The sequence below is a fragment of the Eretmochelys imbricata genome, chromosome 15 (assembly GCF_965152235.1).
Source record: "Eretmochelys imbricata isolate rEreImb1 chromosome 15, rEreImb1.hap1, whole genome shotgun sequence".
Lineage (NCBI taxonomy): Eukaryota > Metazoa > Chordata > Testudines > Cheloniidae > Eretmochelys > Eretmochelys imbricata.
This window is the reverse complement of record NC_135586.1, coordinates 18013555-18038210: the sequence shown is the minus strand read 5'-3', so window position 1 is coordinate 18038210 and position 24656 is coordinate 18013555. Positions and strand designations below refer to the sequence as shown.

Below are 24656 nucleotides of genomic sequence, written 5' to 3'. Positions count from 1 at the left end.
ACTTCCAAAGTGGATTAAGATCATTTGGAAAAAAAAGGACATTTGTATTCCAGAATCAGTGTTATTCAGGAATGGCCATTCCACTTTAAATTCACACCCTACCTTATTCTCTACTAACTTTCATGTGTTGTCAAGCCCTTACTCTCATCCAGTCAGTGAACAGAATATGCCCTATGATGACCTGTTCGAATTCAATTTCCAGGGCAAAAACCCCTTGGTAACTTGTTTTCTTTGAATTTTTTCCAACACTCAATTAAAATTTACTGTTTCTGCAAATGAGTCACCCTAATATTCAGTACAAGAGTAGGGTGCAAACACAGAGTCAATTAGTGTAAAAATTCTAATTGATGTATTTGTGGAAAACTTCGTAGTGTTCACCCAGCTCTTGTCTGTTGTTTAAGATGTTTTAGGTCTGGTCAGAATTCAATGGTAGCAGTGTACTGAGGGAACTTAGTGCCCTGGCTTAGCAAGGCCTTACGACTGGGGTCTACTTCCTCCCTAGTGAGCGAGGATAAACAGTCCTCTGAGGCTGACTCTACACCAGCCCTTTTTCCCTAGTTGGAGCGCTAGTGCAGACCCTTCTCCGGCGTGTTAGCCAACTGCTCATCTAACCGGACTCAGAGCAGGTCTAAAAAGCCAGGTGGCTGACAGACAATAGCCCCAGTCTACACTCGCGCTCCCAGTGTCACTGCGGCTGGTGGCTCTGTACAAGGACTTGTAGTGCTAAAGGCCCAGGTGTATAGTGCTATGGGGATGGATGTCTGTAGTGATTCACTTAGGGTTATGTCTGTGAGAAGGTTACACAGTAGACGGTGCAGCGGTGCACACAAAAGCGATAGTGAAACAAGATGGCCTCTCAGGCCACTTGCCGAAGTGCCTGTAGTTCCCCTTGCAAGGTAACTGAAATGTCGTAAGTAGTGAGCAACGAAAGCTCATCTGTATCAAAAAGCTTTGTCCTCACAAGCCGTCAGCCCCCTGCTTACTAGAATGGTTTTGTGTTTAGTTCCTCCACTAACTGTCTAACGCTGCCCAAATATCAGCTAGCAGCAGTGTGGTGTTTGTGTCTGGCCTCGCCCTTTCTCAGGTGTAGGGTTACTAATGCAGGAGCCTTTTGTTATCCTATACCAAGGCTTCTGGATGTTGTCAGAGCTTTATTTTAAATTGATGTCTACACTGTAACATGGTGCAGAACCCAGAGTAGGCTCGGAAAGGGGCTGGAGAGCAAATCAGTATATCCAAGTCATCTTATGTCCTGAAAAGGTTATTGCAAGGCCCACTCATGCCAGTTTACAGCTCTTCATTGCTACATGTAGCTTAGTAGCTGCCACCCCAATTTCAACTATTAGAACTTAACTTCTAGCTCCCCTCTGACTGGCATACAAAAGTTGACTGCATCTGTTTGTGTAGTAAGCACTGAATCCCTTCTCCATTTTTAACATGCTGGGAATTTTCTGTGCAAAGAACCTTGCAATAAGGAGGATCAGCTTAAAGTCTGACCTAATCCTACGTGGATTCAGAGCATTCAAAAGGGGAGGGGTGCGTTTCATTCTCCAACATTCTTGGCTAAATGCCTGCTAAATCCCTGTTTGCCTTTCCAGATCCATTTAGCAGGTCAAGCACCTTCAGCGGCCTTGGGAACTTAGGCAGCAATGCCTTTGGAGGATTAGGCAGTCATGCTCTGAGTAAGTACTGGCTGGGTTACTGCAGACAAACATCCCTTCCAAAAAAGCCACATGCTAATATTTACAGCAGCTGGTGGTAGTTTTTAAAAAAGTTATTTCCTAACCTCCATTATCCTATCTGAAAACACTGCACCTAAGATTTCCAGGTCTCTGCGGTGGGAGCTTTTCTGCATGTCGCGTGTATCAGTAGCCGTGCTTCTGCATCTCTTCACCGCTCAAGATTGTTGCCTTGTGTGCTCTTAGAGGTGCCAGAGCCGTGAAACTCTGCCAAGCTCTGCTACCCTACTGGCGTGTAAAGTGACACCCTTCAACAGCGAAGACTTGCAGTAGAACAGCCATTGATATCTCTCCTAAATCACTGTGCAGACGTACCCCCTCCCGCCAACTCCCATGGAGTTCCACATATAGAATGATTTTCCTTTAAAAGCACATTACTGGCAGGCGAGGCATGCTTGGCAGACGCACGTAGGGGATCATGCATGTGCATCTCAGGCAGAGCAGGGGACGAATTCTGGATTGGTGGACAAAAATCAAGTGACTGATCATGCTAAAAGGAGAGTGTGAACCACGGCCAAGCTCTGTTTAAAAAACAAAAAATACAACTACCCATCACCTGTGCTTTCCTTAACTAACAGGGCCCCGAGTCCCCAGTGCAGGTAGCTGATTTTCTGTAATTACCTGCAGCCTTTTAGTTTACATCCGTGACGGGAGCTAGTGAGCACTGGTTGTGATGGATCCCATGGTGGCGGGGAGAGAAGGAGAAGCTGGGCGATTCTGAATCATCTCTCATGGCGTTAATGGTCTCATTACCTTGCAGGAGTTACTCAGATCTGTAGTTAAAGCTACCCCCACAAACAGCCTTAAGAGCGGCTGTGTCTTTCACCAGTTATCAGAAGTGGTCAGAACTTCCTGCTAAGAGCTTTCCCTGAGCCCAGAATGAGAAGCCTTGAAAGGATAGTTATGGTTATAATTGGCACTTTACAGAATTTATTTGGGATAATTTGGTGTGAATTATTTCTCAACTCTTGTTCAAAAGAAAGAAAAAAATCTGTTCCCTTTTGCCCCCCACTATTCTAGCTCACAACAGCATTTTTGCTCACAAAGACGGTCCAAACCTACAGAGCTTTAATAATCCCCACGAGCCATGGAATAGACTCCATCGAACCCCACCTTCCTTCCCGACACCTCCACAGTGGCCTAAGCCAGGGGATTCCGAACGAAGCTCCTCAGTAACCAACCACGACAGAGACCGGGAGCGGGAGTCAGAGAAGAGGGATCTTTCACTGAATAAAGATGACAGAGAGAAAGAGAGGTACGTGGCTTTGGGCACTTTCTTGTACCCCTTAATCTTCAACTCCCCCTCCAGTGGCCTTGATTTCGGTATAATTGTAAATCTGCTGCTGAGTGATGTGAGGCTCTGAAGCCATCAACAGGCCTTCTCCACCACTCAGCACTTCCATAGGCATGTTTTTGGCAAGACCGAAACAAACAGACCGTCCTCGAATGTCACTCTCTGTGGCAACGTGGTGAACAAGTCCATCCTCTCCTGCCACTAGGCCATTTGTCAGGTAGACTCTATCCCCGAAGTGCCTCTCATTAGACAGCTGTAATACACAGGCATGGAGAATGAGAGCTGCTGTGGGCTGCAGCGTTTTCTGTCTTTCAAAACATCTCAGGTAAGCAAAGGTTTGCAAACTGCATTGTGATACTGTGATATGATCTCTCTCATTCCCATACACTGAGCTAAGGGCAATGCCTTAGCCAGGTATCTCAAATAAAACCCAAACAGTTCTGTTGAGAAACCAAGTAGACTGGTTTGGCAGGATCCAGAAAAGAAAAAGCCTACATGGGATTCCTCTTTAGCTGTTGCCGGTCTAGTGCTAACATGATGCTAATGCATAAACCAAGAGGTGAACAATAAGTCATTAATTTTAGTTCTATTAGGAACATGTCCAGAGATGAAAATAATCTGTGAAGCAGGCAGATTTCAAGCTCCTGTGAAAAAATGTCCCCATGAAAAAGAAACTTAAAAAAACTAAACCAGACCAATATCTCTCGTGTGAGGCTTGCAAGGGAAATTATCAATTGTAGAATCAAGAGAACCTACTATCTTTCACTTCATTGTGAATGTAATGCTTATGAAAGATGCTAGAGTGACCAATCTGCAGACCAATACATTCCATTTACGCACAGAACAGGTACCTTATAGCCTGGAAGGTTCTCCACACCCTCCTCTGTGCTTCCTTCCCTGACTTGAAGCGACCAGGGTGTGGAGCTCAGACTCATGGCCCATTCGGATCCTGTTAGCAGTCTCACCAGAGAGCCCAAGCATACCAACTGCTCAAAAAATGAGCTGGTAGTTTTGTGAGATGGATGCTTGTAAAGAATGTCAGCTAGCACTGCCCACTAACAGTTGCACATGCTAGTCTGGATACTTCACAAACGTTTGTTCCATAGTACTAACAGGGTAAATGCAAATGTCTGTGGAGCATGTGCAAAAATATTAGGGAACTCATGTTGATGGGCAATCCATCAATTTGAGTTTAAAAACAGCTCTAGTGTAGGTTTTAAGTGGTGACTGGAATATTTCACCTGTGCTCCACGTAGTGCTTTGTCTTCTAGGTGTATGATTTTGATTTAACACGCCCTTCGTGACTTAGGCCCAGTTAGCTGAGCAGCTAACTCTGTGTGTTTTACCTTGGCAGTTGATACGAACCAACTATTCCTAGATTTGTATGCCTGATACCAGCACATTCTACAAAATGCCCTCCACTCTGGAAATGGCTTTTCCAGCTTCACTTGTTCCACACACAGTCAGACCTTCAGGGCAAACTGCAAGGCCTTTCTGTTTACTTGGAACATTTTTGAGCTGGGAGGGTATTGCTGGTACTTCAGGGTGGTAATGACAAAGAGTTGTCATCTGGACGGGATTTGACCTGGTGAGTTTGGAGATGAAAATCTGGCCCAGGGCATTAGTAATGAAGTATTTATGCAGTCCATCTCTCCAGTATTATGTACAGAGGCGAGGTTAAATTCTGACCTCTTACTCTCATGCACTAAAGTCAGGAAGATTGTATAGGAGTAATTGTCCCAGAATCCTAAATAGCATAGAGCTATAGTCTCTGGTACAATTTACAGACGCACATTTTTGAAAGGGGAAGAAGAACTCCTTTGCATATAAATTTAGAGCTTGTCTGCATGGGAAAAAGAATAGGAGTACCTGTGGCACCCTAGAGACTAACATTTATTTGAGCATAAGCTTTCATGAGCTACAGCTCACTTCATCGGATGCATACAGTGGGGATATTTATATACACAGAGAACATGAAACAATGGGTGTTACCATACACACTGTAACAAGAGTGATCAGGTAAGGAGAGCGGGCGGGAAAAACCTTCTGTAGTGATAATCAAGGTGGGCCATTTCCAGCAGTTGACAAGAACGTCTGAGGAACAATGTGTGTGTGTGGGGGGGGGGGAAATAAACATGGGGAAATAGTTTTACTTTGTGTAATGACCCATCCACTCCCAGTCTTTATTCAAGCCTAAGTTAATTGTATCCAGTTTGCAAATTAATTCCAATTCAGCAGTCTCTCGCTGGAATCTGTTTTTCAAGTTTTTTTGTGGAAGAATTGCCACTTTTAGGTCTGTAATCGAGTGACCAAAGAGATTGAAGTGTTCTCCAACTGGTTTTTGAATGTTATAATTCTTGACATCTGATTTGTGTCCATTTATTCTTTTACATAGAGACTGTCCAGTTTGCCCAATGTACATGGCAGTGGGGCATTGCTGGCACACGATGGCATATATCACATTGGTAGATGTGCAGGTGAACGAGCCTCTGATAGTGTGGCTGATGTGATTAGGCCCTATGATGGTGTCCCCTGAATAGATATGTGGACACAGTTGGCAACGGGCTTTGTTGCAAGGATAGGTTCCTGGGTTAGTGGTTTTGGTGTGTGGTTGCTGGTGAGTATTTGCTTCAGGTTGGGGGGCTGTCTGTAGGCAAGGACTGGCCTGTCTCCCAAGATCTGTGAATCTGTGAGAGTGATGGGTCGTCGTCCTTCAGGATAGCTTGTAGATCCTTGATGATGCGTTGGAAAGGTTTTAGTTGGGGGCTGAAGGTGATGGCTAGTGACGTTCTGTTATTTTCTTAGGCTTGAATAAAGACTGGGAGTGGATGTGTCATTACACAGAGTAAAACTATTTCCCCATGTTTATCTCCCCCCCACACACACACACACTGTTCCTCACACGTTCTTGTCAACTGCTGGAAATGGCCCACCTTGATTATCACTACAAAAGTTCCCCCCCTCCCCCCCCCGCTCTCCTGCTGGTAGTAGCTCACCTTATCTGATCACTCTCGGTACAGTGTGTATGGTAACACCCATTGTTTCATGTTCTCTGTGTATATAAATCTCCCCACTGTATTTTCTACTGCATGCATCCGATGAAGTGAGCTGTAGCTCACAAAAGCTTTTGCGCAAATAAATTTGTTAGTCTCTAAGGTGCCACAAGTACTCCTTTTCTTTTTGCCAGTACAGACTAACACGGCTGCTACTCTGAAATCTGCATGGGAAGAAATTAAGAAAATTAACTAAAGGTTTGAATTTCAAAGTGCATTAGTTAAAGGGCATTAAACCCCTGTCTGGACATTCATTTCAAAGTAAAGTGGCATTAGGTCACGTTAGCTTAATTCACTTCACTAAAGCGAACAAAGATCACTTTACTTCAGCGTGAGACCATCCAGAAAGGGGTTTAAATTGCTTAAACTTTAAAATTAGGCCAACAACTATGTTGGTCAGAGGTATGAAAGAAACACATGATTGACACAGCTAAACCAACCTAATCTCCAGTGCAGAGGCGGCTATGTTGCGCAACAGTGTTTGTGTCAATGTAGTTACCATCATTTGGGGAGGCGGTGTTCCTACTCCAATAGAAAAGCCCTTTCTGTCAGCGTAGGCTATGTCTACACTATGGGAGTACGCCATAGGGTCCGTAATGTAGGCAGGCTATTAGTAAATCAGCTTAACTGACCTAAAAACATCACCAGGTGTGTCTACCACAGCATCTAATACCTTTTGCTGAACCAATACCAAAGGTTTGCCAAAATTCAGTGCCCTGAAAAATAAGCAAATGGAGAGAAATACTCACAGAACTCCAACAGCACCTGCTAGTTTTCACCATGAGAGTCATTCAGCTCATGACAGTAACCCAACAAAAAGCTTGAGCATCATTAAGTTTCTCACTTGTCTCGTACTTTGCGTTTAGCGCACCTTTTATCCAAAGATCACACTTGGATAAAGGGTGAGCACTTTGAAAAGGGTGAGCATTACTTACTCGTCTCCCCTTTTAGGGATAGGAGCAACTGAGGCACAGTGAAGTTAATTGATTTGCCCAAGGTCAAACAACACATCAGTGGCACAACTGGGAATACAACCCCACTCTCATGCTTCCCATTCCCACTCAAAACGCTGGATATCATCCCTGCTTGTGTGCGAGGGTGCTCCTTTAGTCAGCACCAGTGCATTAAACTGTCTGTGCCTCAAAGCAACCCTTTTTGAAAGGCAGTCTGATCAATCCGTTTCATGTGCGTGTGTCTCCAGTGCTTGGGATTTTTTTCTTAGACATCTTAAATAACTGCTGAAATTGCAGCACTGAGCTCAGTTGAACTGAACTAAAGAGGAGATCTCCCTAGGAAAACAAATGTTACCTCATGTTCAGGCTGCTCAAGCCCCAATATAGGAGAGTTTAAGATGGATTTGTTTTATGAAGAATTTAGTGTAAATGTGCGTAGAACTTGAGACTAAGTTGCCAAAAGATTCAGTGTCTTTGTCTTAGAGGCAAGTCACACGGCATCAGTGCAGCCATCGAGGTAACTCAAGCAGATCTTAGAAAATTAATGGCTAGGTAATAAATTATATTTATTGATTGATAGCATAATGATTAATTCCTTGGTTGGCACAGTCTAGAAAAATATTTTTTAAATAATCTACTGACCCTTTTGGCCCTCCACTAGCCTGTCTCTTAAGGAGACTAAAGTTTAAATGGAGATAAGGTCACCTGTTAAAGGTGACTTTGGTGTTCTCATATTCATGTCCCATTTTGCAAGTCACCAAACAAGTGCACATTTAACATTCTTTGCTCATGAGTAGCCCATAGCTGGAATAGCCGGCTGCAAGATAGTGCTCAGCATTTAATACTGCTATACCTGCTGCTAGCCAAAGCTGTTAGTCCCTCATTTCAGAAGGTCTGTGTTGGCCCACAATTTTAATGGTAACATATACTTCTGTTCATCGTTGGCATAGGTGTTTGGTGTAAACGAGCACACACCAACAATAAGGTATTTTCTCTTTAAACAGGGATCTCATGGATAAAAACAGACATTCAAATAGATCCTCACCGGCATCAGCTCCTGTGACCCATCAGATCAGCAACCTCATCCGCAGCAACAGTCAGACCTCCAGCGATCCCATCAGGCAAGTTAGCATTGGTGAAAGGGAAAGGGCCAAAGAACCAGAGAGAGAGCACCCTGACCGACTGAGAGAGCTGCCCATAACAGAACACAAGATAAAAGAGAGCCGTTCCCCCGTGAAGGAAACTCCAAGCCATGATAAGAGACCCTCCGAGGACAACACAAAGCCAGTAATTCAGTCTGTATCTCCCTACAGCAAACCCGCACTAAGCGAGAGCTTGAAACTTAGCAATTTAATGAACAAAGATATAGAGAGAAAGCCAGAGCTTCCAAGTGACCTCCAGAAGATTAAGAATGACATCAAGGTCAAAGAGGAGCGCAAGGAGGACAGTGATGTGCTGGTGGTGGGATCTGAACCTTCACAGCATTCCAGAACAGTGGAACATCCGCCACCACCTTCTTTGCATGGATTACCATTGCCCCATTCTATGGCCGCCACGATGCCTCTCTCCATGAGTAGCGTTCACCAGATGAACAACATGAATGTTCTAGACCGCAGCAGAATGATGACCCCTCTCATGGGCATGAATCCTTTGTCAGGAAGGGAGAGACTGCCACATCCTGGATTTTCTTGGGACCCAGTGAGGGACCCATTGCGAGATGCCTACCGGAGCTTAGATTTGCATCGTCGAATGGACTTCCAGCTCCGGACAGATCCCATCCACAGGTTTCCTACCACCTCTGGATTTTATGACCATGAACGTTCTTACAGAGACAGAGAACCGCACGACTATAACCATGAAAACCTTCTTGAAGCCCGCCGAGAGCAGGAGAGGTTGCGGCAAGTGGAGGAGAGGGAGCGCTTGCACTTACGGGAAGAACTTGAGCGCGCCAGAATGCACCACCTGCACTCGTCCCCTATCGAAAGTCATCTGGCACACATGCCATCGTTCATGCCTCACTTAAGCGGGATGCATTATCCCAGACTCAGTCCATCCACTGCCATGCACAATGGCATCTTAAATAGGAACCCACCAACCGCAGCGTTGAGCGCCCCGCCCCCTTTGGTACCAGCAAGCAGTACTAGACCTGCCTCCCCACGCAGGACTACCCCACTCACAAACTCAGAGTCCAGGGACTATTCCCCCTCTAGGAACCCCAAAGAAGTAGAGGCACGATAGTCCCCAACAGGGCGAATTTTAAACTTGGCTGTATATAGAACAACAAAAATCTTTTACAAAATGCACTGCTGTAACCCTTTTTTTTTTTTTTAAATGTAAAATTTATAGAAGTTAAGCACAGTTCCATAAATAATGGGGGTCCGGGGTTTCAAACTTTCCAACAAGAAGGTTGCTAAGAATGGGAATTTAATATATATAGGTATTGATTTTTTTTATTTTATTTTTGTTTCTGTGCTAAAATTAGTTATTAAAAATATCAAGTTTGTACATTTTTTCCCAAATGTGAGAAACATTTTTAATGGATTTGTATTTTTTTTAATTTTGTGCTCTTTATTCACTTAAAAAAAGAGAAATTTTGCTTTTAGTTAAATTTGCATTTAAAATGCCTCAGATCCTTAAGAAAATTACCCAGGGTTTCTTAAAGTATTATTTATGGAAATACTGTAGTTTCTTACAGTCCACTGTGAGGTTCCCTAACTGAGGCCAATCGATCACTTATCTTGGTACTTTGGAACCGAAGTTACAGATATATATTAAAATATTATTATTAATAATAATAATGTACAAAACTGTTTGTTTTTTGCCTTATAATATTATGCAGAAATTTAAGAGGAATTTTTTTTGACTTCTTGTTTTAAACAAACAAACAAAGAAAACAAACTGTAAATATTCTGTTAATATAAATGTACACCAATATTAAATTCTTAACATAGGTAGACTTTATAAAAAAAAAAGGTTTCTAGAACCACTCTGGTTATTTGTTAACATGGTTACAACTCATTCTTGTCACAGTCAGAAATACACACTCAGAAAGCAAAGTGCAGCATATATACTTCAACTATGCAAGAACTTGGAGGCAGGTCTTAGTGGATGTTGGGGGGGAGGAAGATTTAAAAAAAAAAAAACCCAAAAAAACAAAACAACTTGCAACTCTGGAGACAGAATGGAAATGGCATGTGAACAGAAAGAAGGATGCTTGTGTTTAACAAAAAAAAAAAAAAAGAGAGCGAGAGAGACTGCATTTTTTTTGTACAAACACAAGGGACAGTTCACCAAGGAGAGAGACGCTCCTGGGAGGAGATTATGGTTTCCTACTTTTCAAGATGGCAAAGACAGATGGAACTGGCACAGTACCCATGCGGCAGACCCTTTCTTTAATTTTTTTTTCTTTTTTCCTTTTTTTTTCTTTTTTCCTTTTTTGTGTGTGTGTGTGTGTGTGTGTGTGTGTGTGCGTGCGTGTGTGTTGTGGGCAGGCTCGCTGGCAAGCAAGGACAATTTTCCGTGGACCCCTTGTGCTAATTGTGCAGTGTTCTTATTGGAATCTGTATACAAGACAAAGTAGAATTTTAGGAGTGCAAAAAAAAAAAAAGTCTAATGGTTGATTTAAAAAAAAGAAATTCTGATGTATTATCTATAGTACATGAAGACCATAAGCAAATGTTTGTTGCAGTGTGGTTCTGCCTTGAACTGGCTTTTTGGAATGATTTTTATTTTTTATTTCAAATTTTACTTTTCATTCATATGTAAATTTTGCCATGTTTTACTTGCTGTACCATTTCCCCCTCCTTTATTTTATTTTTCAGTATCCATGTTTTATATATCCTGGGCTTTTACTCTCTAGTTAATTCAGCCATCTGCTACTATTTTCTTTCCTTGACTCTGTATCTCGTTTCCCTCCCTCCCCCTCCCAACCTCCCCCCTGCACCCCTGTAATTTTAAACATTCAGTTTCCTTGTAGATCAATGAAGATAAATACAACATTGATTTTGGATGAAAAAAGGTAGTTGAGTGTTTGTGTGTCATAGCCAGTCCTCTTGACTTTGAGGCTAATGGTTTATCGACAGATTTGCTGAGCCCTTTAATACCAGTCGTGCTTCAGGTGCTTTGATGGCCCAGCCACCCTGTGATGAAGAGGTTGAGGGGTTTGTTTAAAATCCTTCCCTGATTAGCATCCCCTTACCCTAAGAACCTTGCCCATTGGCCAAGGATTTAGCTCTTAGCACTTCAGACACAATATCAAAGGTATCAGAATGAAGATCTTGGACAGCTGCTAGAATAGCTGCGGTGTGTGAAACAGCTCAAATTGTACTCTGTTGCAGAGAGTGGCACTTCCTCATACACAAGCCGTAATTACAAGTTCTTGATGTCTCTGTAGCACATACAGGTTTATGCCACCTTTTGGGGTTGTGGGGGGGTGGGGAATAGAAATGCAGTTGTTTCATGGGCAACAGCTTGCTTAAAGAACAATGCTGCTGGCATAGCTCTGGGGAGAATGGGAAGGTTACAGCCCCGAAGCTCAGTTCGCCACATGCATTTTCATGTATTTCCCCCTTAGGCTGATAGAAGACATCTGCAGGAAGTGGGGGTACTCTGAATTCCCCTGTCCTCCTTCCTATCAATAACTAGCTGATTTAACAGTGGGCAATGTTGTTTTAACAGCATGTTACAGCTTCTGTTTTTAAGTTTGTGTGTGACTGAATTACCCAGTGTTAAAAAAAAAAAAAGTGATCTTTAGGCTGATGTGAAAGGAGACAAAATAAAATAGGCATTAAAAATCAGCACCTGCTACCCCACCAGAAATTGGAGAAACGTATAACACGTGGTGGAAGTGAAAAGTGTCTTGGCCTCAGCACAAAGAGCTATTAGTAATCTTGGCTCATGGATAATGTTGGCATTGATATTCTCTTCCACCCCCATTGTGCAATGGGCCATCTTGTTTGACAACACTTTTACAGTAGAGCCCGAGGCAAACTCAGCATGTTACAACCTTAGCGTCCATTAAAAAGATCGTATAGCTATATCTTTTGAATGTTCAGAACTGTCAACAAGAATGGAGTGTGTATGCAATCCAGTTAAAAGCCTACTGTACAGTAATAGTCCATGTAATACCTAATAAGTGGGCATTAATTTAGTGGCCAGCTACAATAGAATTCCTGAAGAATTCATCATGAATGGTATTCAATCTGTCACAACAGCAAAGGAAGTCCGTGATTTGCCGTTTACTGTATTGTGAAGCATTTTATGAAAGTGTAACAGCAATGGTTCATTAACGCTGCACCACCGTGGAATTCCTATGGAATTATACAGTACTGTTCAACTTCCATAGCAAAACGGTTCATCATGATTAATCATCTTATTACACTAAACAGAGAAACAAACTAACTCAGCTTTACTCCTTTAGCTACCCCAGTTGAACCTGCTCTTACTAAGAGGGGAGTACTACACAGATCTTTCTGCTTGTTCGCAATTTCTGCTCCATTTATGCTCTTTCAGTTTCCCACCCCCATTTTTGATTCTTCCATTTTCAGCCATCATCTGGGAGATCTTTCCCCACTCGCTGGTAGAGGTGGGACTTAGTGGAAAAACAGCAGTGGTATTGACAGCTGCTGAAGGAAGTGCATGGAATTCAGCAATCTCATTGCTTTCACTTGAAGGTCTATTTTCACGAAGAAGCTACAGAAAGAATAAGGAGAGGGAAATAGGCTCTTGTCTACATTAACTCTACTTTTATCTGAGACATCAGGAGCATTTAGGTACCAACTGGAATACAGTTGGTTTCCTGACATGAGGTTTATAATTATGAATGTACTAGCTTCTGTTCATAAACAGTTACTGCAACTGGTACCTCTTTTTTTAATTGAACAGTCAAATAATGAAAAACTGTACTGATTATCCATCTGATGGGCTGGGTGGAGACAGTGGATTATAGGCTAAAGCTAATTCCTAAAACAACAGGGGATTGTAGGAATCCCCAAAGTTACGTGGCAAAAAAATAAGCATTAAAGAATTTGACAATAAGGTAGATCTGCTGCTCCCTTACCTAAAGAACAAACATCTAGGGAGCATCCACATTAACTTAAAAGAGTAAAACAAAAAGTTTGTTCCCTCTAGGAATCCTCAGTTGTCCAGGCTGTCACAGCAGGAATTCTCAGATTTTGAATATGCATCTCATTATTATTAATTAGTTTACAGAAGGAGCAAAGGAAAGAAATTAGAGAAGCCAAAATAAGCAGAAATGGAATGTCCCAACAGTTTAGGAAGGAAAGGCAGACCCCAGCACTCAAGAATCATGTCAGGCTTTTGATCAGAGAGTCTTACATCCGTCTCCTAGGTCAACCTCATGTCTGAACCAGCCGGGGGAAAATGAACAAATTATGAGTCAGACTCCTTGAGTTAGACAAAAGCGGATGCCTGTTCTAGGGAAAAAAGGGACAAAGGGAAATCAAGAGCACATTTTCATCAACTTACACTGAACAAAAAAAACAGAGGAACTCTGATAGCTCCTTTAGAAAAGTTCATTTTGCCAAAGCCACAAGAATATAGATGTGACAATACTGTATGAACCCACCCCTATTCCGCGACTAGCCAGCATGTGAATTCAGACCTCCCAATCTAGGTCATGTGCCTCAATCAGACCACATTATTTCCCCTGAGAACTTAAGACGCTAATCTCAGCAGACTGGGCCTGTAGAATTCTACTGAGTGAAGGGTAGGGAAGCTTAAAACTCTCCGATAAAGTCAGTTAGTTGTGATAGCTTTCCTGAGAAGTAGCTGGCACTCAGGGGGAGCCTTTAGCTAAACCCAAAATAGACTAATTATATAGTCTGTTGTGCTGGCCTTGAGGTTTCTAATGCATTTAGGTGTAGCCAGCAAATACACAGTCTCTCACATACACTATTTCCTATAGCAATTAATGCATTTGTGAAAGGGATGTATTCTTTCTTCCTTCACCCTTTATTCCTAAGGAACTACCTCCATTCACATGGATCCAACTATCGACTTTCTGCTGATGGCTCAGATGTCTTAACTCTGTCTCTATGCAATACCACATATCCAACTTTCTCTCTGCGAGGTCATCCTGGATGGCCGACTGAATACAAACATGCCCTAACACAAGCACCTTAATTCTTCCTCTCTACATAGCGGCACGCACCGCCATTTTATTCCCATAATCATAACTTAGGCTCCTACACTTGGGATCATGCTTTGTATTTCTCTCTTCGCCCCACGCAGCCAGATTCTCTCCAAAGCTTGTCACCACTTCTTTCATATTTTAAAAATCTGGCTCTTCCTTTGTGCCAACTGCCGAAATAATAAAATAAAATTTTTAGAAAGCACTGGTCCATGCTCTAGTTATCCCCTGCCTTGATTCCCGCAGCCTCCTTCATGCACACTTGCCTTCCAGCCAGAACACTAAAGCTATCTCCCTGGCTCATCTGGCAGTTGGTACTTAAGAACGGCCATCCTGGGTCAGACGAATGGTCCATCTAGCCCAGTATCCTGTCTTCCGACAGTAGCCAATGCCAGGTGCTTTAGAGGGAACGAACACAACAGGTAATCAAGTGATTCATCCCCTGTCACCAATTCCCAGCTTCTGACAAACAGAGGTGAGGGACACCATCCCTGCCCATCCTGACTAATAGTCATTGAGGGACCTATCATCCAGCCCCTGCCCACAACTTTAGTCCCTCAATGACTCCTCACCCCGTGCCCCCATTTCAAATCCACACTACCCATCGGTGCCATCAAAGAACCTGTTTATTTCCAGCCTTGCATCTTATTTCTTAAGCTCCCTCTTCACTCTGCCACCATCACAATGTTTGCTGCCACCCTTGTTTCCTTCTCCCATCCCTTCTAGGTGCCTTCTTCCTTGTTGTCCCCTGTGCATGCTGCCACCTCCCACTCCTAAGGGGCCAGGCCCAGACCCTGTCCTCATTTAAATCCCTCCGAACCTCTCATTTTTCACAAGGCACACACACATGAGCCCATATCAATCCGATGCCTCTGTGCCAATAGAACAAGATTAAAGAAGACCTAAGTTAACAAACACCGCCTTCTGGGTCTCCAAGGGCAGCTTCTCTTATCTATCTTGCTGTATGTGCCATTTAGATTGGCAGCTCCTTAAATTTTATCTCATACAGGACTGAGCACATTGTCACTTAATTTTTTTAATACTGTTATTTATGCATGGGCTGATTCAGTATAAAACTTATAAAATACATGTAACTTTGAGGGAGGAGAGGCAACCATGTAGAATCTACCTTTTGTATTAATTTTGAGAGGCTTTGCAGCCACTCATTGAAGGAAGCAATCCCTTTTTACTCTCGATTGCCTTCAAAGAGAGGGACAAATTGTATATTCTCTTGAGTCAGAAATAGCTACGTGAGCCTCCCCCCAAGCCTTACCTGCTGGAAGTAGAGTGATCCTTTTCCTTGCAAGAGTGAAGCTTAATACAAAAGGAAATGCTTGACATTCCCATGATCTTCAATAAATTCACGCTGCTAATTCCAGCCCCTGATTTGGAAAGCAACCTCTTGCTATGTGACAGATGTAATATCCTTTTCAATGCTTCACAGAAGAGCTGCTGATAGGACACTTGCTTTGAATTCTCAGCAGAATGCATGGAGCACAGGGAATGAGGATTTTTGATTGCTGTATTGTTATTCCTTATTATTGTCCATGGGATCTCTATAGTGCTTGATGCAGGCCCACCCATGAATCAAGGTCAAGTATCCAAATTTCTCAGGTGAAATTGATTATCCCCTTACACTGTCACCTCACTTGTTTGGGTTTTTAAAGGCAGATTTCTTTTTGTGGGTCGGGAGGCGTTTAACCTGGGAAATAAAGGTAAGTCAGATTTTGGCAAGTGGATTTACGAGATATGCACACATTTTCTGGAGGTATTAGCCCTGACATTAGCTCTCAGATAGCATCAACATCTATCTACCTCCTAAGGAACAATACGGTAGGTGATGGATTCCGCTTTTAACAGAGTTATTGAAGGCCAAGGTAACACTCCATATCAAGTTAGCTCCTTCCTGCCCCTGTCCCTCCTGAAAGATATCCGAGCACTGAAGTGTCATCCCCCTACTGAGTTCACAATCCTTTCAAACCACAGAAATCAATATTTCATCTGGAAGATGCCATCTCTGGTAACACTGTGTGACATGAAATAGAAGAAATAAAAGCCTGGGGACCGGGGGACTCTATAAATTACAGATTTACAAGCCTAATTTACATACTTCCATTGCTGAACATAATGAAAAAGCAAACAGTGGTCTGAGCATAATCCACAAAATTCTCCCCCTTTCAAGGTAACCTGCAGCAGAAGAAAAGGGGTTATCCTTCATTGCCTTTGATCCCTGCCGTTGAAAGAGCAATCTGCGCAGAAGTGGCTAAGACACCTCTTTGTAGGTGTTGGCAAGGCAATTTATTTGTCTTCTTGCAAGGCCCTTCTACTCCATTAATCATCCCTAATTGCAGTATTTATCATCAACCACCCTCTGTTTTCTTCCTTATTTAACTAGGACATATCAAAATAGTGATATGCAGGATTGTCCCACTAAATGGCCACTAAGAAACAAGTCCCGAGATGCAGCCTCTTTCAGCAGGGGAAGTGTACTCATTTTTACTCTTGAAGCTAGCTTGCATGATTTACAGAGCTTAACCATTCAGACAGCAGGTAACCAGTCACCTGGCACAGATGGATATCATCTGGCTTTGGTAGACATCATGAAAGGGTGCACAGGTAGGTAAGATGAGAAAATGGATGCCCCACTCTTCTCCATCAATGTCGTTCCCCACACCGGCTATCCACCTGTGGATCCATATGTACATGCGGGGAACAGCTGGTTCAAGGGCTGGGGTGGAAGTAAGGGGTGCTTACTAAGAGTTTTGAAGAGGGTTGGGTGTCAACATGTGACTGGTCCAGAGATAAGAGGTCCTCTATTCACACATGCACTTTGCCACCCATCATTGTTTTCATGAGTTCCTTCAAGTGGCTACTCTGCAAGAGAACTTTACAAAAGCCAGGCCAAGGCCATGAAACTATGAAAGAAAGCAGCCTTCCTCCAGCAGAGATCATGGAACTGCATTGAGGCTAGGGAGGTCCACAGCTGATGAGGTGGCAAAGAGCACCTGCAGGGTTTCAGGATGGGAGAAGGTGGCCTCCCCTCTACTCTCTTCACCTGCCCCAACAGAATAATTTCAAGAAAAGCACACTTTTCCTTCCTCTCAACCCCTATCCCTTCATTAGGTTTTTCCATCTGGAAGCGGGAGCCTGGTTATCTCCTCTGCCTTTTACAAATACCAGAACAGTGGTACGCACTGAGATCAAGAACATTTTCAAACTGGGGCCTCTAACGATAAGCAAATAAAGTAAAGTTACCCCTATGTCAATAGCTAGCTCTTATGCAGCATTTTTATTTCCTGGATCTCTAAGCACTTTATGAAGTAAATATCATCATCCCCATTTTGCAGCTGGGAAAAACAAATATAGGCACCTCGTAGGTTGCCAGATTTTCAGGTGTTGAATGCCCACTGAAATCAGTTCAGAAACAAGGCCACTTCTATTTGTTCACTATCAGGTACCCTAGTTGGAAAATTTGGAGCTAGGTGACTTGCCCAAGGTCATACAGGAAGGCAGTGGCAGTGCGGGAAACTGACCCCAGATTTCTTCAGGCATAGGTGTGTATTTTATCCACAAAACCCTCATTCTTTTCCTAAAATGAGAAAGGTACTTTGTCTATTTACACATCCCCTGCCACACACAACCATTCAGAACACAACAGGTCAGGAAAAGACTTAGTCCTCTCTTCTCAATTGTGAGCTACCTGAGGTGTTCATGTGAGAATAGCCCAGGCTGTATTTCAGTGTTTACATAACCAATGAAAGAGAGGATCTTCACCCATACCTGTCATGTCTGTTTACTTTGCTTCTTAATGAGAATGGCGGGACACGTTTTTGATTGTATTCGCTGTGCTCAAAACTGAGGGGGCTTGCTCTCTACAAACGATGCTTTTTGGTTTTTGTTTTGCTACTTGAAACTTTTGCTTTGTCAGCAGTTTCAAGTAGATGACACAGAAGGGCTTGGATCTCCCTCCTCTGCCCCGTGGGATCCATGTTACTGTGGTGGTGAGCAGCCTGCTGACAAATGTCACAAGGATTACAAGCTAGGGCAGAGACAGCTGGAGCGCCAACTCCTGAGGGACGTTTCCCAGCTTTGCTCTTGACAGCAGGTTCACTTAAAGTAAAAATTAAAGGAAAATATTTTGTATGCTAAGCCAGTACAACCTCAAGACGCCAATCAGAAAAATGGAGTTTGAGATGTTGTTTGGTTTCATTGCTCAAAACATTTCGTTCATAGTGTTTATATTGGGTGCAATTTTATTTTGCCTCAGAAACTCTTTTCTTAAGAGCTATCCTCAGAGAAGGCTTTGCACAAACACAAAAATCTTGCTTTGGGAGGGAAATGGACTTAAATGGTCTCAGCAAAGGAGCCATAAGTTCTGGGAGCTGGGTGAATTGTGACCAGGTCTCAGGGCGGCATGACCCCCTCTCTTTATGACTAGATGGGAGTTGAGATCCTGTAACTTTTTTTCCGTTGTAGCATGGGGTCAACTCCTCCTTTCTCACGCCTAACACACATCAAGTAAGGATACTTTCTTCTAGAGTGGATCTCAGTCTGGGGTCTGTGGACCACAAAACCTTTCTTGGTGGTTTGTTGGGTTAGAGAACCAGGCAGGGGGGCATTATGCTTCTTGGAGGGGGAGGAAGATGATGTTTAAGAGCATCTGGTTTGTAGAAGGAAAATTGATGGAAAACTGACCTAAAGCATTTCAGGCCCCTTCCTGAAAGTAAGATTATTTCCCTCCTCCCCCAGTATTTACCATCTGCTAATAATGCCATGCCTGCATCTAAGAATGTACCCAACATCTTGTGTAAAGGCTACCACAGCGAGCACTTGACCAGTGCGTAATTTCTAATGAAAGAAGGGCCAGGGCTCAAACAATCAGGTGCTGGGACTCAAGCAACATTTTTTACTTTCATAACTGAGGCAGCAAGCCCAGAGGTGCCGGGGCTATGAACTGCCAAGCCCCTAGAGGTGCCGGGGCTCACCCCTGGCAAGCCCTGGGACAAATTAAGCATGCATTTGACCCAAATGTATTAATCCAGTCAGATAAAGGAAACCGTGCAGTCATCTCTCTGTGTCAGCAAAGAAATATGAGAGACACACAATCAAAGAGGTTTCTCACCTCATAAATGTTCATACTTACGCCAGAGACCACTAAAGAGATCATCTGCCTTCTTAAACTAATGAGAATGCTGATGGACATCATTGCTCTGAGAAAAGTAATATGCAGGTACAGTCAGGAGGGAGAAGAACAAAACCATGGGGAGTTTGTAGGGATTACAAAACTAGGAGCTATTTAAAAAAGTTTCTGAGAAATTCAAAATATCCAGAAAAAAGAAAAGGAGGACTTGTGGCACCTTAGAGACTAACAAATTTATTTGAGCATAAGCTTTCGTGAGCTACAGCTCACTTCATCGGAGCTGTAGCTCACAAAAGCTTATGCTCAAATAAATTTGTTAGTCTCTAAGGTGCCACAAGTACTCCTTTTCTTTTTGCAGATACAGACTAACACGGCTGCTATTCTGAAAAAAATATCCAGAGCACATCCCCAACAGATTGCAGTTTTAAGAGTAGTCATATCCGGGCCCTATTGCCTTAATACGAATAACATTAAGTCTTTTGTTTTAAAAGCAACCTCTATCCTCATTATATATTAAACTGATAGCAACAAAAGTTTAAAATCAGAGAGACAATCTAGCTGGATTGACAGTCTAGCCTTGATTCTCCAGCTGGAATTGGGGTTTCTGAAACTGTTTGGACATCCAAGGAATTGTCCATGAATTATTTACATCTTGTGGGGAGAGCTCTAAAGCTCATATACAAATCAGAATTCCCCAAAACTCAGGTGTAAACTATTCTGGGACAGTTTATTGACCCACTTTCTAAATTTAAACCTTAAGCCCTATCTATCACAAGTGATATTCAGCCTACTGATCAACATAGGCTTTGTCCTACACATCAGGACAGTGGGCTACCCAGCCTTCAACAGTGACGCATCTCCTTGATGTTGCAAACCAATGTGAAGGGCAAAAAAAAACCCCACCCAGAACTCACCTAGGCAATTATACAGTATTGAGGCATCATGTGACAAAGGCAATTATACAGTATTGAGACATCATGTGACAAAGATACTGGACATTTTTTGCTCCCTGCAGTGGATGAGCTCATTGGATTACCTCACAGAGCCCTTCAAGCAAGGCATGGCCAAAAATGTGCCTCTGAACTCACTAATGAATTGGTTTAATTGTCTGCCAAACCTGAGGGCAGCCAAAAGCAACAAATTAAAGTTTATGATCCTGTGGTCTCATTTACAAGGGGATAATACAGAAACTGTTTATTCAGTGAGGTGTTTGAGTGAGCTGGGAGAAAATTACAGCCACTCTATAGTATATAATAAAAAATTACTTTTAATGGGAAACACTGATGGTTATTTTGCTCCATTAACTTGCTCTGTTGTTTCAGTCTGGCTGACTGTCAACTCAGCAGGCCTGGTGGTGGTGATCACCAGAGTGGGAGACTGGCTTGACAGCCACAATGGCTCAGAACAACTTCACACTGTAAAAGGAGAGCTTCAAAATCTGAATGGCAGGAACACGGATACCGTTCTGTGGAGGAGGACTGGTGGGAAGAGATGGCAGTCCACCTGATAAAGAAGGGGAAGATCATCTTAGGACACTGACTCTCCAACCTAGAGAGGAGGACTTTAAATTAGGTCAGGTGACAAAACCCCACATGTAAGTATAAAAAAAGGTGACCTACACGGAAGTCAGGAAGTTGCGGGGGTGGGGGGGGTAAGAAATGGCAAATTACAATAACGGCATAGGAGGAACAAGGGAAAACAGTGTGGGAATCTATTCAACATATTAGATGTTGATAAAGAAATGCAAGGAGTGTGGGGAATAAGCGGGAAGAACTGGATATCTTAGTACACATACAAAATGATGTTGTTATTGGCATCACAGAGACTTGGTGGTTGATGCAACCCCTCCTCCCTTCCTGAACAAGCTCTACCCTTCAATATCAATATTCCAGACATGGGATTTATCCCACCAAGTATTTATACATTTGAGATCCAGAAGGAGGTGAGAAACAGACCAGTTGAAAGTCACTGGGTAAAAATAAAAGGGGGTGGTGAAAACAGGGGCAATGTCCTCATAGGGGTCTACTATGAACCACCAAATCAGGAAGAGGAGTTGGATGAGGCATTTACAGAACAAACAACAAATATCCCAAACACAAGACCTGATAGTAATGGGGGACTTAACTACCCAGACCTGTGCTGGAAAAGTAATACAGCAAAACACAAAATGTTCAATAAGTTCTTGGAATGCATTGGGGACAAATTCTTGTTGTGGGAAGGAGAAGGAAGTAATTTGGGGGGAGGCAACCATTTTAGATTTGATTCAGACTAACAAGGAGGAATTAGTTGTGAATAAGAAGATAGAATGCCACTTGGGAAAGTGATCATGAAATGATACACTTCATTATTCTAAGGAACGAAAAGAGTGAGAGCAGTGGAATAAGGACTATGGACTTCATAAAAGCAGAGTTTAACCAACTCAGAGAACAGGTAGGTAAGGTCCCATGGGAAGAAAACCCAAGGGAAAAAGGAGTTCAGAAGATCTAGAACTTTCTCAAAGAGACAATATTAAAAGGTACAACTTTAAACGATCCCAATGCCAAGAAAAGATAGGAAGAACAGTAAGAGGAGCTCTTTAATTACCTGAAAATCAAAAAGGAATACAATAAAAAGTGGAAACATGGACAAATTGCTAAGCAGAAGTACAAGACAATAGGAAACAAGAAGAGGTTCTATAAATAGATTCCTAATAAGAGAAAGATGAAGGAATGTGTATGTTCACTACTTAGCAGGAAAGAACCAGTGACATCAAGAAGGCTGGGGTGTTTCATGACTATTTTGCTTCAGTCTTTCTCAAAACAGACCCAATTTACTGAGACTGATCAGAATAACACAGATGGCAATGAAGATTTAACATTTTGTTGCCCTGCGGAGGGAGAAATCATCATTTCTAAACAATGATTATCACTTTCTTAATGGCGATGGGAGTGCTCTTGCACAAACAGGCTATTGAACAAATGCCTAGATCTGACAAGTCCTCATTCACAGTGGGATACGGGTCCCTTAATGTGACTCTCAGGACTGGGAGTCCCCCGTTTTAATAGTGGTGGTGGTGATCAATTGGCTCCATGGCTTATTTCCTAAAATGGGCTCTCAGTGGAGAGGTGAGAGAAAGTTACGGTGGTGCAGGAAAGCTACAGTAATAGGCCAATCTTTCTGCAAAGAGATGGGGCCTGTGTGAATGGGCTCAGCAGCTGTCTGAACTTGTTTCTCTATGAAGGCAGCTGAAAGGGAAAGAGAAGGGGGAGGAGAAAATAAACAAAGAAAAAAATGGATCCCTCCCTAGTCAGATGTTTCCCTTTATTTCACTGTTTTTAATGTAAGGTTATCAGGTCTAACATCACACTTCTAACAAATCAAAACATTTCAGAGCTAGCATTATGTGGGATGCTCTGAGGTCGAGCCCACAGCTGTAAACTCATTAGTCTTGTCTTTTGTGAGAGAAGAAAGACTCCACATGCCCCTCTCACCCCCTTTCCCCTAATTAAAATTAAAGTATTTCCTGGCCAAAAGTCATTCCTACATTCATTCATCTCCATTCTTTTCTGTTTGGATAAACCACGCTCCAGTACTCAGAGGGTGTTATGTACACAAACTATAAACTCTTAACAGTCATGCAGTGTATTATGACTGGCTGAGCAGGCTCTAAAAAGTGGTTCTTGGCAACACTGTCATGTAGTTCGGGCTCATCAGTCATATGCAATTAGATATTAGAAACACTTGACGGAATATACTGGAGGAGAACAGCACTAGGGGAGATTAGGAATTTACGAGAGAAGAGGCAAACAAAGACTATTGCTCTGCGCAGAAACTGCCATTACAAAAACAAGTGGTCCAGCATGAGGCTTGTTTGCATGCGGAGTTCTACAAGGTACTCACACGTTTAGAATTTAGGTGTGGCTCTCTGAGACTACAGGTCTCATCAGACAATGCTCTGTCGTCAAGTCAGGTGGTCACTTTTGACCCTCATCTTTAATAAAGACACATGTTACCATGGACATAACAAGCCTCTATCTTGAACTGAGCAACTTTTGTGTAGAGCAAAGTGGAGAAATGCATGCTGGGATCTTCATATTAAAGGTGACAAAGGCAGCTGCAATCTGCTGTGTTTTACGCATCTTAGGCTTGAGAAGCCTTGTCAAATAACTAGCGTTTCCCTCACATTGCTACTGTGACAAGCCAGTCTCTACAAGTGAGACCTCTAACATTACTGGACTTGGACAGACTTTTCCATACTAAAAGAAAAAAAAAAAAGGCAGCCACCCACCTTAGTGAATGCTGTGTATTTGCAGAAGGGGGAAGCCATTGTACTGTCTGAGAAACCAGTTACTCACTCCAGGGAACACATTTCCCTCTGGCAAAAGTTTTATGCGCAGCCATTTTATCCATGTTGCAGGTCTCTAACAAGCGTTTGGCCTCCTTTAGACCATGTGAGTATGGGGAAGTGTTCCCGCAGGGGGGATTTTCCATTTAAAAGAAAAGGAGGAGTATTTTAAAAAATCCAAACCTATTTTCTAGAAGGCCTCCAATTCTTATATCCACAAATAACTGCAGGAATTTTAGAGCCCAGAGAATGTTTAAATACCCTGATTCTGTCTGTAGATCAGATAGATGTCCAAGGGCTATAAAATGCACCAACAATTACTGAAAGGCACAAGCATGAGGGCATAAAAATATGGAGCTGTCCTGAAGCTCTAGAGAATCAGGGCTTTAGGATTCTAGGCACAAACATTATTAAGTGGTGCAGAAATGGACAAAGGAAATGCAGTAGATGTAATCTGCCTGGATGTCAGCAAGGCATTTGATACAGTTCCACATGGGAAATTATTAGTGAAACTGGGGATTAATATGAGACCTGAAAGGTGGATAAGGAACTGGTTAAAGGGAAGACTACAACAGTTCATGCTGAAAGGTGAACTGTCAGGCCTGAGGGAGGTTACTAGTGGAGTTCCTCAGGGATCGGTCTTAGGAGCAATCTTATTTAACAGTTTTATTATTGACCTTGGCACAAGGATTGGGCTAATAAAATGTGCTGGTGACAAAAAGTTAGGAGGTACTGCCAATACAGAGGAGGACCAGAATATCATCGAGAAGATCTGGATGAGCTTGAAACTGGAGGAATAGAAATGGGGTGAAATTTAATAGTGCAAAGTGCAAGGTCATGCATTTAGGAACTAACAACAAGAATTTTCGCTATAATCTAGGGACTTATTGATTGGAAGTGGCAGAGGAGGAGAAAGACCTGGGTCTATTGGTTGCAGGATGACTGAGCCGTCAATGTGATGTGGCCATGAAAAAGACTAATGGAGTCCTAGGATGCATCAGGA

At 42.7% G+C, this 24656-nt stretch overlaps 1 protein-coding gene across 8 annotated transcripts in view; it reads left to right on the top strand.

The window, feature by feature from the left end:
* Positions 1–11080, top strand: part of FBRSL1 (fibrosin like 1) — a 740278-nt gene extending 729198 nt beyond the window's left edge. For 6 of the 8 annotated variants that reach the window (XM_077834760.1, XM_077834758.1, XM_077834756.1 and 3 more), the window contains 3 exons: positions 1599–1682; positions 2760–2994; positions 8044–11080. In XM_077834760.1, the coding sequence (XP_077690886.1) occupies positions 1599–1682; positions 2760–2994; positions 8044–9277 (1553 nt within the window). In that variant the 3' untranslated portion in view covers positions 9278–11080. The remainder of the gene's footprint in view (positions 1–1598; positions 1683–2759; positions 2995–8043) is intronic. The other 2 variants (XM_077834761.1, XM_077834759.1) reach the window with 1 other exon arrangement.
* The last annotated feature ends 13576 nt before the right edge of the window (positions 11081–24656 follow it).